Below are 15,471 nucleotides of genomic sequence, written 5' to 3'. Positions count from 1 at the left end.
TTCAACAGCATGAAATAACAGAATAATATTCTGAAGATTCTGATGGACAAACAAGTCTTTCCGTTTAAGTTCTTGAAGCGTGACTTCTAATTATGCAATGAATAATGAAAATAACACAGACATCACCGACAATGATCGTGATGAAATATTCTGTTGTGAGATAGTCACGGCAGTCTTCACTTCATAATAGAATCCTTTTAGGACGTAATCGAATTTACCATAAATACCTTTCCTCATTATGACGAACCACATTTCTGTTCATACAATCCAGGGCTTTCCGAAAGTCAACAAACAAGCACGTGAACCTTCCGCTCCGTCTCCGTGGTCTATTGGTAGAGCGTCCACCCGGGGAGCGGAAAGTCCGGGGTTCGATCCCCAGCCGTGTTATACCAAAGGATGTTAAAAGATGGTACTTGTTGTTACCCTGTCTGGCGCTCGGCATTAAAGGGCGAAAACAAGGACTGGTCGGCTCGTAGGCAGTATACTGTGCCTGAGTGGGGTATTCATGTTCAACTGCGGCATGGTATATCAGTGGGCTAGCACTATAAATCGGAACCAGTCCGGACTAGTAAAGTCACACACACACACACACACACACACACACACACACACACACACACACACACACACACACACACACACACACACGTGCATGCACGTTGCTATATAAGTGCAATAATCACCTCACCTCATCACTTCTTCGAATTCTGTCCAGGTGCTTGAAGGATGTACTCTCTGGGTTTATCAATATCACTACAAGTGTTTATATAAAAATACTAAGTATGTGTCCAGTCTCCCGTACACTTTCATTAAAGAATATGTATAGTGTCTTCCGATGCTAAGGTTTAATGAATCTTGACAACCACCTGGCTCACGAACACCTGGCTCACGAATACCTGGTGTTCAGGTGTTTATGAACACGTGCTTAAGGTACAGTCGGACTCGTACGTTTCAGCACAGATCTCGGAAGGGTGTGACGCGTACCTATGCTATAAGAACAGCAACATGGTACTCTGAGCATTGCCATACGGATGTCAGGATATTAGTCAAATCATTGAGGAGAAGGTGAGGTGAAATGGGGTTTAACGTCGCGTCCAAGATTATTGCACTTATATAGCGACGTGCATGTACGTGTGTGTGTCCGTGTGGCTGCTTGTACTCGTCTGGACTGATGCAGATTTCTAGTGCTAGCACACTGAGATACCATGCCGCAGTTTAACATGAACAGCACACTCAGACAACTTATACTATATTAATTGCTCGCAGCGGGTTCGGCAAGATCTTAATTCGCCATGCTTCACCAATACAGCTGTCTCCCTCGTTGGCAGCGTCCGTTGGGGAGTTTAGCTAATATAATTAGCTAACATAACTAAATAGTCGTAATCCCCTCTCTGCTTTAAGTACGGCCATGACCGGCTGGTTTAGCGGACAGGTGAAGGCGGACATCGGATAACCATTAAGTACCCCGACGGACAAACTTTCCGTGTCAACATTGAAATGACGTGTAATGTTATTTGAAACTTAAATAGAGGATAATCGGATGAAAATCCACAGCGCAAACACATATGATGGAAACGTTTCGCCGTTTAAATGGATTCTTGGTAAATGGCTTCGTAATGAGCCATCTAATTCCGACTAATTCGACAAAAGTTGTTGATCCTAATCTAGAAACAACACGTTGTGTATATGAGGATATCAGATATTCAGTCGAGGGATAGAGTGGACAGACTGTGCTAATGTTAGTATTACAACAGGATGTGGATATAATCATCCATTCAGTCATTGGCGAACTTCATCAATAGAATGAATGCACACTCTGTTAATGCAAGCTTGGAGGACATGCTGTTCTGAAACACGACATTGCCAATTGTTGAAAGTGAAACATGTATGACGCAGTTTGGTCTGGGAGTAGTGAAAGGCAATACAATTACTTTTTTAATGAAAATTGTGTGAGTGGCGGTTGCTGCAGGTAGGGCAAGACATGCTTACCCTTTCGCGAACACCAAGTGTCATCACTGATTTTCAATTATCCATGCATATTTAACCACTAGTTTGCCTTCAACTCCGTATGGCATTCATTTCGGCGTTGACGTGAACTGCATAGTCCAGACAGGTTATTGTCATCGATTTGAAGACGACATTGCGTCATTGTCCCTCGAGACCCGACTTAGCATCGGAGTAGGTGTGTGGCAAGCTGCTCTGCCTTGCAAGGGCAGCAGGCCGTGTCTGACATTTCTTGTGGCATTTGGACAGATTAACAAGCCTGAACAAGATCAGGTTCCCATGGCCTCTTTAGTTGTAATACGTGTGCAGAATTATTTATCACCATTGGTAGTTACTGAATGTTATTACTGCCTCGTTTGTTTGATATGTTAATGCCTTGGACTGAAAAGAAATAAATGCAACCGTGATTTGATTAGTACTCCATTGCCTGTTTTAATTGATTTGCCTACGGTCATGTGCTTGCAAGTAAACTGATGTATAGTTCAAGCATAAGCTCACCGACTTCATGTCAATATCACATAAATGATAAGCCGAAAAAAGTAACGATCCAAATACACTGTAACCCTCATGAATATTTTACTTTCAAAACGAACTAGTACATGCTCAGTGATGAAGTAGTGAAGATAGAGATTCTAATCCAAATGGAAATTTGAATTTCCTTACTTCAAGAGAAAATCTCTGCGGGGTATTTCTTAAGACAACATTATGTAATCAGGATCATTTATTTTCATCTCCCGGATGGATGTTTATAAATACAACATATGTTCGCTGAAGCAAAGAATTTTCTTGTATCTAAAGTCCTGACTTTACCTACTACATCAGACTGAGGACATATCAATACAACTTGCTTTGTCTCGAAGTATGCCTCACCCACTCCATCAGCTGTGGTACACATAACACTACTACTTCCTTTGTCTCGAAGTATTCCTTAACCCCGCCATCATCTGTGGTACACATATTAATACTACTGTCTTTGTCTCGAAATATGCCTCAGCCACTCCATTATCTGTGGTACACATATTAATACTACTTCCTTTGTCTCGAGGTATTCCTTAACCCCGCCATCATCTGTGGTACACATATTAATACTACTTCCTTTGTCTCGAAGTATGCCTCAGCCACTCCATCATCTGTGGTACACGTATGAATATTACTTCCTTTGTCTCGAAGTGTTCCTCAACCCCGCCTTCATCTGTGGTACACATATTAATACTACTTCCTTTGTCTCGAAGTATGCCCCAGGCACTCCATCATCTGTGGTACACATATTAATAGTACTTCCTTTGTCTCGAAGTATGCCTCTGCCAAACCATCATCTGTGGTACACATATTAATACTACTCCCTTTGTCTCGAAGTATGCATCAACCCCGCCATCATCTGTGGTACACATATAAATACTACTTCCTTTGTCTCGAATTACCAACTGCATCAGCTGTGGTATAAACTCTCATAGCAGTTCCCCTGTTTCTTGAAGTATGCCTCCACATATGGAACTGTAAGGTGAGGACCAAGATTATTGCACTTATATAGCGACGTGCATGCAGGTGTGTGTGTTGTTGTTTGTACTTGTCCGGACTGATGCCGATTTACAGTGCTAGCCTATGCCGCAGTTTAACATGAATACCCCACTCAGACACAGTTTACTGACTTCGAGCCGACCAGTCCTTGTTTTACCCCCTTAATGCCGTGCGCCAGACAGGGTAACAACAAGTACCATCTTTCACCGTCTTTTAGTCTACGACCGGGGATCGAACCCCGGACTTTCCGCTCGTCGGGCGGACGCTCTACCACTAGACCACCAAGTTCAATGGAACTGTAATATTCATACTCATATATAATTCTTTTACACCGGAAAATATTCCGCCCACTTCAACAGCTGTAGTACACATAATCCTACCACAATATAGTGCTTATAATTCGCATTACCCCTCCGAGGGTTTATTTTACACAGACACTATTATCCTGATGTCTCGAATTACACATGTCCCACTCAATGAGCTGTGGTTTGTCTCCTACATATTGTTATTATACTTCTAATACCTTTAGTTCTACTTTCGTTCTCTTTGCCGTGGCAACGTGAATTCTCCCGATACCCTACTCGTGGAGATTCCAGGTTAGACTTGCTCCGCTGTCTCCTATAGTTATCGTAGGAATGTATCAGTTGGTCAGGTGGCATGGTTGATTGTATGTTATCGGTTTCCCAGTTGCATGTATCGACGCTCATGATGGCAATTACAGTAAACTACGGCTATAACGAACGAACTATAAGGGACTGCTATTTTTAGTTCGTTGTAACCGTAGTTCGTTATAAGCATATATACAGCATAACTACAGCAAATATCGGGGACTAAAAAGTTAGTTCGTTATTTCCGTCAGTTCGTTATAAGCGTGTTCGTTATAGCCGTAGTTTACTGTACTTGACAAACATATTGTATATGACATCTTTTATTACATTTATTCCGTAGTCGTGGTGAGGATTAGATTGTGTGTTCCAGACACATTTTATTACAGAAAGTAGTCATATGACTGAGCAATTGCTAGCTGCAGTGTTATGTAACAAACAATCCTAATACATTACATATGTCTGTAATGTGAAAAGTATTTGTAATTCTAGATGCGAGGTCACAATTTGTGTGGCCTATCGGTCCATCTCGGTGCCTCAACCTGTATTTTATACTATCTGACGTCAGCATATTTTTCAGATGACGTTACATTTTCAGTTTGTGACGTAAAGAACAATGGATGACGTCTTGTCTTATTGTTATCAACACAACATGACGTCACATCGCTTCAATGAGACTTAGTAAAATGCACGTGTACCAAAATCGGAAAGTGATTACGCTCGTTCATTGTCCCCACGTCCGGTAAAAAAATACAAAGAAAGCACAAATCAGTAAAACTTCCACATGTTTCAGATTACTTTGGCTGGTGCTGTTCACGGGCTGTGCAGGTGTGATGGGGTACCAGATCATTGACCGCATCCTCTACTACTACAGCTGGCCAGTCACCGTCAACGTCCACGTCAACTTCAACGCTTCCCTGTTGTTCCCGTCGGTGACTCTCTGTAACCAGAACGCCTTCAGGTAACGCAATACAGACCAGGGGGTAACATGACTTGTCATCGTGTTTAACAACATATTTACCTTTTGTGTTTGAAGATAATAGTTGTGGGCACTAAGCTCTCTGCTCATGTTCACCAGAAGCAGAAACAAACGAAAAATGTGACTAATCTTTATGTGAGAGTCGATCGAGTTGAGAATGTGGAGCAGAGATGCGTTCCTTAGTGACAGACAATTTAATATACTCACAACAAAAGTTCCTGGGACACCAATATTTTAGTGTAATTTTGAAACAAGTAAAGTTTCGTTTTCAATATTGTAGTGCATGTATGGAATCAAGTCACAAAAACGCAACTGCTACAGAAAAGCATGCATTCCATGCAAAAGTTTACTTTTATGCAAGCCCCATGCATTTCACTACCCAAGAATGGGTATAAAAACATGTGCGTTAACAGGATTCCATATGCATTGTTTAGCATCGTGCTGACAACAACCACTCAGAAAAAACAACAAACTTACGCAATTATTCAACATTACGAAATGCCACGCCTGACCGAAAATGAGCGTCAGCGAGCCATTGGTATGCTTGAAGCAGGATCGAGTCAACGTGATGTTGCAAGACAATGTAACGTCCACAGAAACACCAGTTGGTGTTTATGGCAACGTTGGCAACAGATGAATGCAGTCAGAGACCATCCTCGGTGTGGCAGGCCACGCGTAACCAATAATCGACATGACAACTGGATTCGAACAACACACCTACGAAATCGATTCCAGCCAGCAACAGTGACTGCAAGAAGCATCCCTGACCTTCGACGAATATCTTCACAAACCGTACGTCAATCATTGTGTCATAGAAGAAGATCGGTTTGGGGCGGCAGCGTTATGGTATCGGGTAGGATTACAGCAAGACAGAGGACCCGTTTGATAGTGGTAGAGGGAAATCTCAATGGACAGCGCTACCGCGACGTGATCATCGGCCCCGTTGTTCTACCGTTTTTGCGTCGTCATGGCCCAGGCATTACCTTTCAACATGACAACGCCCGGGCTCATATTGCTAGACTTGTTCCGGATTCTCTTCAACAAAACAACGTGAATGTCATCCTCTGGTCGACTCGCTCCCCTGAACTCTCGACAATCGAGCACACGTGGGATGAGATGAATTGGCGCCTTCGACGTCAACCACGTGTTGCACAGACACTCCAAGAACTTCGAAACATACTCCAGCAGATATGTACAGATATCCCACAGGACTTTGTGCGACGCCTGGTCCATTCCATGAGACGAAGATGTGTTTCTTGCATCGCAACCAGAGGCATGTTAATGGGGTTTTTTTATGAAATCACGCATTTCCTTAAGTCAGTATGGCACATTAAACCATTTGAACACTTACAGGAGTTTTTTTATCTGTTGCAAACCGAAGTTGTTTAAGATTTGGTAAAAAACATAACTTTGCCTTAAATCTTATTCAATGTCACAGGAACTTTTGTTGTTCAGTAAATATGGATTTTATTGAAACAAAATAATTGTTCCTGGAAATTCTTGAAAAAAATAATAATGCTTAGACGCCGTGACTTAACTGAATATAGAAAGTTCAGAATGTTTAACCCTAATCACTTACTCGTCTGTTACACGTTCTTTGAAAGAGAAATGACATCGATTAACCGGTGTCATATACATTCATGTTTAAAATATTATTCCAAACGAGCTCAACACAACAGATGAAAGCGTTTGTTGAAAACCGATACTATGTCGCTCCTGCTGTGTGATTGTCGATCTAGTAATTGATAAGAGAGACTGTGTAAAGAGGACTTAGTGTAATTGATAATTACACTTTGAGTAATTGTTTGTCGATCTGGTGCCCTGAATTGCGTCACACAATGAGTGGTACCGTTATTGTCAATGGTGAGACACACACAACCGACACTAAACATCAGACTGGCTTCTCTTATTGAGGAGAACCATGTGGAAAACTGTCGTGCTCAACAATCAATTCGGAAATTGTGAATTTCCAAGACACAAAACTTCGCTTGGCATTTATGCATGATTACACAATGTCTTTGTACCAGCTGCCTGATGTCGAATGTTCGCAGTTAGAAGATGACATCTACAGTAAGCTACGTTTATAACGATCACGCTTATGTCGAACTCACGGATATAACGGACTTACTTTTTTGCCCTGACTATTTGCTGTAGTTGTGCTGTATATATGCTTTAAACGAACTGAAATTAGTAGTCCCTTTGAGTTCGTTATAACCGTAGTTTAGTGTATTAAAGTTTTTAAAATTCCATTACATGTAAAAAGTCTCGACAAACCCCCAAAAACTACTGAACTCGTGGCTTCAAATATAAACTGTTCTGCTGCATTGATATAGATTAATGATTTGTCAAACAGTTCGTTACGACGATGAGGGCGCTATATATGTAATGGGTACACTACTGCCTAGAAGTTCATTCCCCTTACACGCATGGGCAACGCGTTACGCAACCAGTGTGCATCGGGTTGGTCACGCGTGTGATACCCGTGTGCAACGCGTTGCACACGGGTGTGCACCCCGTCCGCCACTCGTGTGCAACGCGTGACACACTCATTAGAGGGGGAACAAACTTTTGACCAAAGGAGGACCCGTCTTAAGCTGAACCTGGAGGTGGTAACAAGGAGAGAAAATTTTGTTATCCTGACGAAAAATGATAATGCACATGTATTTCCTAATGTCTCCTTTCTTTATGTGATTTTGTGGGAATAACATGAATACTGTTCTGATCAAATAGATGTGTTTTGTTTTATACGACCATTGCTTCTAAATCCGATGGTGTTAAGAGAATACATGGTCCTGGAACATGTTATTGCAATTGAAATGTTTTTATTGTGATTTGACATTAACCGTCTGTAGTACGACTTTCAGTGATAATATGTATGAGGTTTGGCGGCGCATTGTTTTTATTGGACCCTAATTACTTTATGATGACTTGGACTCTTTATCACAGCTCCATAGCCGTGAGGCTGGAAAAGAGCAGCATGTAATTAATGAGGGTGGGTTATATCATTGAGGATACACTTGAGGGAGAGAATACTAATTACCGTACTACAGGAAGAGACCTGTAGACGTAAGCGCGGGGTTGTGTTTTAGCTGGCCGTTCGATAATGGCCGCCAGGAGAAGTGAGCTTTGACTGCGTCATCTAAAATAAATAATAAGATACAGCAGTGTTATTTTCACGGTCTGTTGAATAAACTCCCAGTGCAACGGTCAATGTATCTTCTACTTGATCCTTGATACATCATTTTGGCATTCACAATATATAGTATTTCAACGTACAAAAGAGCACTGATCTAAAGCAATTCCGCGGGAGTAGTTGTTACCTGTGCATTACTGTATTTTCTCAGTGAGTACCCGGATGATATAGCAGAAATCTAGACTTGTTCGCGACCTGTGCTCGCCATTCGTAAGCGCATTTTTATTGAAAGTAGAAGGACATATGGTCACACTGATCAACAAAAATGAAATACAGTTTTTGAAATGTAGGTATATTTGTGGGGAGCATCGGTAATGGTGATGCAGTTTTGATAAGTCACTTGCTTGGTAATTGTGCGATCTTCGTGTACACTATTTTGACTTGCAACACAAAGTAAATATTTCATCTGCACATTGCTTATTTTACCGTGTGTATATGTTTACATTCAAACTGTAAACAGATTTCACTAAGTAAATGTATTAAACGCCTAAATATTCAGTTTATTTTACAAATTAACTGAAAAATATGTCCATCTTTATTAATATGATAACAAATTCCAAATATTTGTTTATGTTTAATATCATCACCAAGTACAGTTCTGTATTGTTTGGCTTCTTTTCTTAGCATAATTAATATATTGTGATGTGTTTAAGCTCTTTTGGTCGTCTTTATCATTTTTAGTCAGTCGGTTAAATAAATGAATGGATTATTCAGTCAATTTGTAAAATGACTGAAATATTTAGATATTTAATAAATTGCCTGAATGAATCATATTTTACACATTGACTGTAACATATACACGCTTACAAAAGAAAATACTTGTGAAAACAACGTCTATCGCGCATCGAAAAACTTCCCAACCAAACGGAAAGGAACAAGAATGATTCTGTTCAAAGCTGCAGCGAATGAATGAAAACAAAATGCAAATATCATTATTACAACCTGCCAAAGTTATAATGTATCCGGGAATATCAACATAAAGGAACAATATCCATTGCGTCTGCAGCTGTACAAAAATACTTATTCGATGTCAAATGTCTATGTGAAAATCAAATACTTTAATAATAATTATTTGGAAACAATATTTGGAATATATATGAAATATATTAAAATATTTAAATATATCGTTTTTAAACGTTATTTAAATGTATCGAATATTATAACCCGTGTCTGTTTCTTAACTGATCACTTAGTTTGTTTCAATTGTTTCACATAGGTGCCAAGTTAGCTGAGAAAGCCCACGTGACAACTATTTTTATAATGTCCACGGTTCTTAAAAACATACATTGAGTTAGATAACAATGAACAACCAGTCTGTGTATTATCGGTTACCCTTTGAACAAAGTATGTTGTTTTTACAACTGTACTTCACGCCATGATATGAGTGTATTCCCTAGGTTTAGTAACCCTACCTTCACATGTAAACACTTACTTTTGACATATCCACTGTGCAAGATAACAGTAATTAATCAATCAACGTATTTCCTGTTGATCTTTTGATGTCTGGGAATGATCAGTTGATTTACAAAAAAAGTAAATCTGATCATACATCTCTTGCTGGGCTGCCACGTGCATAATTCACATTCCACCTCACTTCAAACCTGGATTTAGATTAAATAATTACCCCAGGTACAAGAAAGACCAAATTTGAACCTTTATCCGGTAATCTGAGTGGTGCTACAACTGAGTATACATAATATAAATTAATTAACTGAGCAGCATGTGAATTACGACAAATACAGAAGTGTAGGATTATACCAGAAAATGTGGATGACAACAAGGGAGTAGTAATTGTATCATCCACGCAATCCGAAATCCGCAAATGCTTTCACTCAGGGATACTTTTTTTATTATCAAACTGTAACAATCAGGGGTATTTCCAAATAACGACATCCGATGAGCTTTCGCCGTTATTTGTCTGTTTGTTTAGGCTGAAGAAATAAATTACCATGCGCCCTTTGTTGAAATCTTCATAGATCACGGGTAACCAATCAGTTTTCAAAAATGCGTAAGTTTATTTAGCTGTCCTTGCAGACTGGTAGCCCAGTCTCTTGTCACGCTCGGTTGCGTTGACGAGCAAATTGACTCACGGCAGCTAGTAAGCCCAAGCGGAAATCCAAAGGTCGTATTACCTGAAGAATCAACCTTCATTTGCGAAATATCTACTGCTCTTAAAATCAATATTTCTCCCAATACTAAAATTCAGAACTTTCTAACCAAGGATTACCAGTTGAAACTGGTCGATGGCTGAACATTCCCAGGGAAGACAGCCAGTGTCCACTCTGTGATTCTATCGCTGTGGGAAATGAATTGCATTATTCATTCCGATGTGAAGCTTTACACCAACGGCGATATGAACCCTTAAATAAGCAATATCTTTAGTTTCCAAACATTTAAGAAAATTATGACCACTAACAGTGTAAGAAATCTAAAAGGCCTATCTAAATCCCTTAACAATGTGTACAATACAATTGGTAAATTGTATTAGTATCCACGTATCCTATTTTTATTATTTTTGTTAAATTGTACATAATAAAAATTGTAGATAATTGTATGTCATGTTATTCTAAGAATAAATGAGTTTGAGTTCGACACCCGAGAAGAAGTCAGAGATTAGTGCTCCTTTTTGAATAGTTTACAATCATGTGTTTTAGGGTTAGCTGTGTTGGCTTAAACGTATTTTTATTTCAAAAGAAATCTGGATCGGTAAACAAGCAAAACTTGCTTATGTAATACCTCTCCAGGTAACAACTTAACAACAGCTGGATATATATATATAAGAGAGTGATGAACATAAACATACAAAATGCACAAATGAAATACACGAAGCCAGTACACTGAAGCAAGTGGTGTCTGTGAAATAAGGTAATGCAGTTTTCCTTTACTACATGCATAAAATTAAGCTACTCAAACCTTTTGCTTTTGACAATGATGTCATGAACTGATTTAAGAAGAGTCATGCTTGTAGAACTGCTTAACCACTGCCATGTAATATCATGTTTAGACCATACCCATGTGTGTAGAAATACACAGTGTTTCTGATATTATCGTATTTTTTAACAGTTATAGAAAAAGTGAATTGCATCTTCAAGGTGATATCCACAAGTGCAGTCGGGTATGTCTGATACATGTCGTCTAAACTTATCAGCGTTTAAGTCACTGCAGCCGAGCCTAAGGCGACAGTGGACAATTAGGCATGATCTATGAAAATATTTGAAGTCAAAATTATTAATAATTGCATCAGAACGATTAATTAAGGATTTGATTTCTTTTAATGAGCGAGCATTAGTTACTTCATCGGATAGAGGGTTCCGCAGGTTGATTATATCCAGAAGAAATGATAATAAGCATAGGTCTGTGTTCTACATTTGATTGTTTGTATGTTGAATCTTTTTCTAGGGTTATATTTGCTGTTATCAGAGAATTGAATATACACTTTTCAAATATTTTGGCTAAGCAACTTGTGAGTGCTACAGGTCTATGATTTGGGCATTCATGTTCATCGCTGACACTGACACCGCATCAGCCCGGCAGTGGACTTGACACAGTTATTTGCGCACTGATTATATAACTCCTACAGACAGGTGGGGTGGTTGTTCAAAGCGAAACGGACGACCCCGTCTGTTATCTAATAAATGCTGTGCGGCGCCTTTGATCTTGCCTCCAACCATACACCTTATAGTAGTAAACGACGATCAGGATGGCCTGGAAATAAACACAATTCTGTCTGCCCAGTGTATCCACAATTAACTAGAATGCTTCATATCTACAAATATATATAGAAAATTGCATCAGTGTGGTTTATCATGTACAATGCTTTCTTACGCTTGGTGAGGCAGACTGAAATTGAACATTAGGATAACGTCAGCAGGGATAAAAGAGGTCATACCAAAGAACTTTATTTACTAGTGGAAAAATCAGACATGCCGATCAACCACTACAAGCCCCGGCCGGATCTCAAGGTTGACCAGATCAACACCCCAAAGGAATATATCTACGCCAAACAAGGAGTCCCTTTCGTCATGGTGCACAAGAAGGGGGGACAGGACATCGAGTAAGACATCACAAACTACACAGACTTGTACCACTTCTTCCAGAGTAGTGGCGTACCGACCTCAAACCACTTTGTCGCCAATACCGCCGCCCTCCTTGCCAAGAGTGTCTACCAGAATCCCGACCCCCAGGATGAGAAGCTGACCAAGAGACTACTACAAGGACTAAACTTAATTTTTTTAATTTTTTTTTTTTGGGGTGGGGTGTGTGTGTGTGGGGGGGGGGGGGGGGGGTGTGGGGGTGTGGTGGTGTTTGCACTTCTTTATTTAATCATTACGCTTTTTTACCCTAATAGTATAAGTGCTTCCCCGTGTGCGAGATAGGCTAAAGTCGGAAAGCGCACGTTAAATCTCCGAGGTACCTATCTACCAGAACTTTATTTGCTGTTCTGGTCATACATAAATATATGTAAGTTACGTACATGGGGAGGCTAGATTATTTACAGCTTACAGCAATATAGTGCAAATATTATGTTCAATAAAAGAAAACGTTCATAGATCTAGAACACACTTTTTGTACTTTTAAACAAACTGTGGACTTTTAAGACATTTTCGCTTATTGTAATAACATCTAGCTAACCAATCATGTCTATCTATGAAATCTACAAGCATAGTTGCTGTCAAACCTAAAAAACATATACAGGGAGGTAAGTTTTGACTTGCCAAGCACCTTAAGGTGAGTTTACTTTTAAACTGTCAAAAGCTATTGTCCCTTCAATACTAGTATAAGTCTGGAAGCTGTCTCTCGGACTGTTATGAGTTATGATGTATTTTATGATATAACTGGGGAATGTTCAAATTAGTTACTGTCATTTAATCCAACGTTCTAACTGTCAACTGTCTCAACAGGATCATAGGTTTGGTTATATATCTCCTCCCTGTCTCTATGTCTTAAGTTGTTAATCGGTAACTGCGGTCCAAATGTATCAACTTATTCATCTATTGTTGCAAACTTGACTGATTTAAACATATCTTATTGATCATGAACTACTCAGTCAGTCAAGCACCTGTATCAGAAATGTAAAACCAGCCATGTTTCATGTAGTCCCAATATCACTGAAAAATGCCGATGTAACGTGACATATAAATTTACTCACAGACAATATATTTTTCGTGAGAGTGAATCACAATTTTATTAAAGTTTTATTAACAATTTCATAAACTATAATAATATTAATATTAAAATTCATCATCACTTGCCAAGTTTATGAAAATGTCCCCATTTGGGAGATGTCACATATATACAAGGATTCGAACTAAATTTGATCGTCTTTGACACTGAGGTTTATCCCCACTTTGCCAGCAAACTGCAGAAGATTAACAGTGAGTGAGTGAGCATCGTTTCTATGTTTATACAAGAAAAGATGTCATGCCAAAAACGCTCACAGTAGTTAGTGAGTAAACTCACGACCTGTCATGACCTGGTTGAGTGACTTCCTCCAATCAACATGAAAGGATTACCCACAGAGAAAGAAAGGATTAAAGTCACCCATAAATCTTCTCCTAACGTAGTACTCCAACTTCTAAATGCCTCTCAAAGAAGGATTAAAATCCTAAAGATATCCTATCTACGTGGTATAGGTACTCACAACCTCTAATAATAAACTGTTACGTTTGGTATCCCCAGCAATACTCACCATGGTCATTGGGCAAATGTAAAAATCACAAACCCTAACGAGATTCTGTCAACATGGTCACACCCGGTGAATGTGAAGATCTCAAATTCTATCAACTGTCAGACAGCATGGCTGTTCATATTCATTTACAACATCCTCTTATAATTAGTATAAAAGTGTCCCACACAAAACCTTCTTTTACTTATTCTTTCAAAATACAACACAGAAAGTGGGGTGTGGGGAAATGGGACATATTCCTACGTGAAATAATGAGACATTAGTAGTGGTGACGGCTATATCATAATTGTACTGTCTAAAGCATAAATTTGGCGAACGAAAAACGTTATATTTGCAATCAAATGGAATGACTCGTGTGGGCAAATGAATATGTTCGCAATCCACAAACAATCATTTTATTAATGGCGAACATTTACCAACCCGCGACAATCGTGTCAACACGGGGGTTCTCCTAGCAATAAACTCGCATCTAAATTCACTACTGTTCTACTGTCGGCTAGCCACAATGGCTAGACTGGACCCTAGTGGAATGGTTCAAGCCATAAAAGTCTAGCAACCGAACACTAATTAAGATGGGTCGACCTTGTATTTACGGTCTGGTGAGCACAGCTCAATGGCCGCTCATTAACTCAAATTTCACATCTCACTGTTTTGTTTTATCTCACTATTCATTTGATAAATTTGTCAACTTCAGCTGGAACCCGGTCCCGTGTTACACGCGTGGCACACGCGTGTGCAACGGGTTGCACACGCGACGCACACCCGTTGCACACCCGTGACCAACGGGTGCTCACCCCGTGTGCAACCCGTTGAGCACCCGTGTCACATGCGTGTTACACGCGTTCTCAACGCGTGTTAGGGGAATGAACTTTTAGGCAGTAGTGTATACCTATGTTGCCCTATTGAACTGATTGCCAGGATCAACACAGTCAGGCTGGAACACTTGGATATGGAACAGATATGAGGGACAGAGAGCATCTGTATGTGCCCTCGCGGTAGTCGATGGTGCTCAGTCATGCACTACTCATCTGTAGTGTCCACGAGTATCTGATTCGTCCTGCTTCACATTGACATTGTTGTGAAATACCATGTGAAGGACTTGAGCAGAGCACATGTCTGTCCCCTCACGCTTGTCGATGGTGCTCGGTTATATGCACGGTGTTGTGTACTCATCTGTAGTGTCCACGAGTGTCTGATTCGTCCTGCTTCACATTGACATTGTAGTGAAATACCATGTGAAGGACTTGGAGCAGAACACATGTCTGTCCCCTCACGCTTGTCGATGGTGCTCGGTTATGCGTGCAATGCACAGATCTATAGCGTTATCCCCGACTGTTTGTCTCGTCGTGCGCTTGCTTGACATGTCACAGTAACCTCGTCACCAGGAGGTCAAAGCTATTGTAGTTGAAATGGTTCCTCTTAACTGTAGGGCAATTATGTTCTTTAAGATAAACTACCGGGCAAAAGAAAGTTTTCACTTTAAAAA

The 15,471-nt window shown here is 40.0% G+C and overlaps 1 protein-coding gene across 1 annotated transcript in view; it reads left to right on the top strand.

Annotated features, from left to right (window-relative positions):
• The window catches only part of LOC139469889 (uncharacterized), a 90,172-nt gene that overhangs the window by 55,426 nt on the left and 19,275 nt on the right, over positions 1 to 15,471 (top strand). Inside the window, exon 4 of the mRNA XM_071252214.1 lies at positions 4,921 to 5,088. Coding sequence (XP_071108315.1) covers positions 4,921 to 5,088 — 168 coding nt within the window. The remainder of the gene's footprint in view (positions 1 to 4,920; positions 5,089 to 15,471) is intronic.

The sequence above is a fragment of the Haliotis cracherodii genome, unplaced genomic scaffold (genome assembly GCF_022045235.1).
Source record: "Haliotis cracherodii isolate W230 unplaced genomic scaffold, xgHalCrac1.p SCAF_1, whole genome shotgun sequence".
NCBI lineage: Eukaryota > Metazoa > Mollusca > Gastropoda > Lepetellida > Haliotidae > Haliotis > Haliotis cracherodii.
Note: the sequence above shows the minus strand (reverse complement) of the source record. Positions and strands in the feature narration are given on the sequence as shown.